Source organism: Nilaparvata lugens, unplaced genomic scaffold (assembly GCF_014356525.2).
Source record: "Nilaparvata lugens isolate BPH unplaced genomic scaffold, ASM1435652v1 scaffold8414, whole genome shotgun sequence".
In the NCBI taxonomy this organism is placed as follows: Eukaryota; Metazoa; Arthropoda; class Insecta; order Hemiptera; family Delphacidae; genus Nilaparvata; species Nilaparvata lugens.
This window is the reverse complement of record NW_024094160.1, coordinates 3,999-6,847: the sequence shown is the minus strand read 5'-3', so window position 1 is coordinate 6,847 and position 2,849 is coordinate 3,999. Positions and strand designations below refer to the sequence as shown.

Genomic DNA, 2,849 nt, shown 5'->3' with positions numbered 1-2,849 from the left:
TTCTAAATTGTGAGAATAAATTGATTTGATTTGTTTGATGCGTCAACCATAATTTTCTCATCGTGTTCTTGTTCTTCTTCTTCTTCTTCTTCTTCTTCTTCTTCTCCTTCTTCTTCTTCTTCTTCTTCTTCTTCTTCTTCTCCTCCTCCTCCTCCTCCTCCTCCTCCTCCTCCTCCTAATCCTCCTCCTCCTCCTCCTCCTCCTCCTCCTCCTCCTCCTCCTCCTCCTCCTCTCCTCCTCCTCCTCTCTCCTCCTCCTCCTCCTCCTCCTCTCTCCTCCTCCTCCTCCTCCTCCTGTCTTCTACATCTTATTTTATAGTAGAAATGATGGGTAGATGGATGATTTATCAGTATCTTGAATGAGAATAACTTTGAACGGTTTGAGAAATCGGTGCGGTTTTCACCATTCATTTTCTCTTGAAATTCTGTATCATATGACTACCTTCCAATTAAAAAATTGAAGTTGAATTTAAAATGGCGGTTCCAAGATGGCGGAACAAATTTTGATGCGACAGAAAATCAGCTATTTTTATTCGAATAGGATCCTCAATCATCAAATCTCCCTTCTAAAAGAGATGTTCACCTGTACAACAACTGGATGCATGACAAATTGAGAACTTGGCGTGATGAAATCTTGAAGAATTGGGAACGGGTCTATAACCCTCCTCGGTTAATTAAAAATCTTCTTCTTCTTTCAATCAGGGATTAGGCTATTGCCTGTTCCAACTCACATTCAGCTTGTAATTAGAATGAAAAAATAATAATAAATAAAATCTATAAATTAATAACACCAATATAATCTAATGTAATATCATCATAAGCATCACTACAATCTACTGTTTTCATTTTATAATAAATATAATGATCATTGCCATCTTTTTCGTGGCCTGCCTATGTCTTTTGCCTACCGGTTTATACTTGAAAATTCTGTGAGAAGCATATCAGCTGACATTCGTTCCACATGCTCTTTCCATTGCTGACGATAAGATGCAACTCCCTCATTCAGGCAGAAGATATTCTGCTCTTTCCGTAATCCTCATTCCTGATGTGATCTCTTCTATCACAGCCCTTAGTTCTGCGAAGAAATCTCATCTCAGCTGCCTGCACTTTACTCTCAAGTGGCTTTGATGTTACCCACGACTCACTACCATAGAGTAGTAGTGGAGCTGCCATTGTCTTATAACATTTCATTATCGTGCTTGTGGTAGCTTTCTTTCCCAATGTCCGACTGATACTTCCACAAATCATTTGGAACCTTCCTACCTTCTTCTCTACATCCAATTCATCTTTATAACTAATTTCACAACCCAGATATGAGAACTGAGACACCTGCTCCAATACCTTGTTGTCTATCACAATCTTTGATCTTATTGGATACTTTCCTTTAAAAGCCATGATTTGGTTTTCTCCTTTGATATCTTGAAATATATTCTTTACAAATTTCATGCAGGATATTAAAAATCTATATGCGAAATTTCCAATGTTCAATATTTTTCATAATATTACACTCAGCAAAATACCCATCGATAATGAGTGAGTTATTTCAAGGATCGCTGATATGCGTTGCGATACGTTACGATACATTACAAATACGTTACGATACGTTAACAACTACAACCTGGAACTTAGCGAAGTTAAATGTACTTTGAATTTGAGAAAGATTTGACAGCGTTTTCAAGTCAGCTAGCGTATCAGTCAGCAAAAATTGAGGTAGTCAGCTCCAGACGTTTTAGCAATATTTTCACGTTGTTGTTATGATAGAAGTGAGTAAGAAAGATTTTCCATTAAATGGGAACACTGGAAAAAGTGGTGTGGTCAAGAATAAAAAAAAAAAGGAGCAGGGGTAGAAGGGAAAGATGAAGATCATGATGATGAAGAACAAGAAAAAGAAGAAGTACATGTCAGGAGGAGGAGACGAAGAAGAAGAAGAAGAAGAAGAAGAAGAGAAGAAGAAGAAGAAGAAGAAGAAGAGAAGAAGAAGAAGAAGAAGAAGAAGAAAGAAGTGTACTGAAAACGGAAGAAAAATGAGTCGATGAATATTAAACAGGGTCGTTGAAAAGGACTAATTAAGGGTGAAGAGGAGGAGGAGAAGGGAGTTGGAAGGAGGAGGAGGGAGGTAAGTAGAAAGAGCTGGAGGAGAAGTGAGAGGAAAAGGTGGAGAAGGAAGAAGAGGAGGGGCTGAAACAGTAGAAGAGATTAATAAAGTCATGTTTTTTGCAAATACTCACTAAAAGCACTCTCTGCAATATGACGTGGGTTTCCGTACTTCTTCCACCTCTCCTACTAACTCAAACTCTTTCACTCTCATTCTTTCTCTCGCTCTCTATCTCTCTCCATATCTCTCCTCCACTAGCTCTTTGTCTCTCTGCATCTGTCTCTCTGCATCTGTCTATCTGCATCTGTCTATCTCTTCCATACTCATCGCCCTCTATGATGATAGAAAGAGAAGGCGCAGTATGGATAGATAGAGAGATAGCGAGTGAGAGAGAGAGGGTGTGAGAGGGAAGGGAAAGAGAGAGAGTGAGTGAGAAATCCAGCACGACGGATGATGAGTGGAAGAGGAGGCTGAAATGGAGAGAAGTACAGTGTAGTCCTAATCTAGGGTTGAGTTTATTCTGTTTTTCACGGTTTTTACATTGGATTCGTCGAGCAGCGCTTATTAAGAAGCATGCAATGAATAACAAAATGTTCAACAACTTGGATATTCCGATGTAGTCTAGATTGAGTCTTTGTTGCGAATGAATTCGTTGTTTAGTGATACTGTACCTATTTCGTTCTTGATGGGAATTCGGAATGAATATATTATCTGTTTTCGAAAGGACAGTAATTATACATATTATACATACATAT

General features: G+C 38.6%; 1 protein-coding gene across 1 annotated transcript; it reads right to left on the bottom strand.

Annotated features, from left to right (window-relative positions):
• Positions 1–1,001: 1,001 nt before the first annotated feature.
• LOC120349129 lies at positions 1,002–1,394 on the bottom strand. The gene has a single exon (XM_039419090.1). It carries the CDS (start codon positions 1,392–1,394, stop codon positions 1,002–1,004), a length of 393 nt encoding a protein of 130 aa, XP_039275024.1.
• Between the last annotated feature and the right edge of the window lie 1,455 nt (positions 1,395–2,849).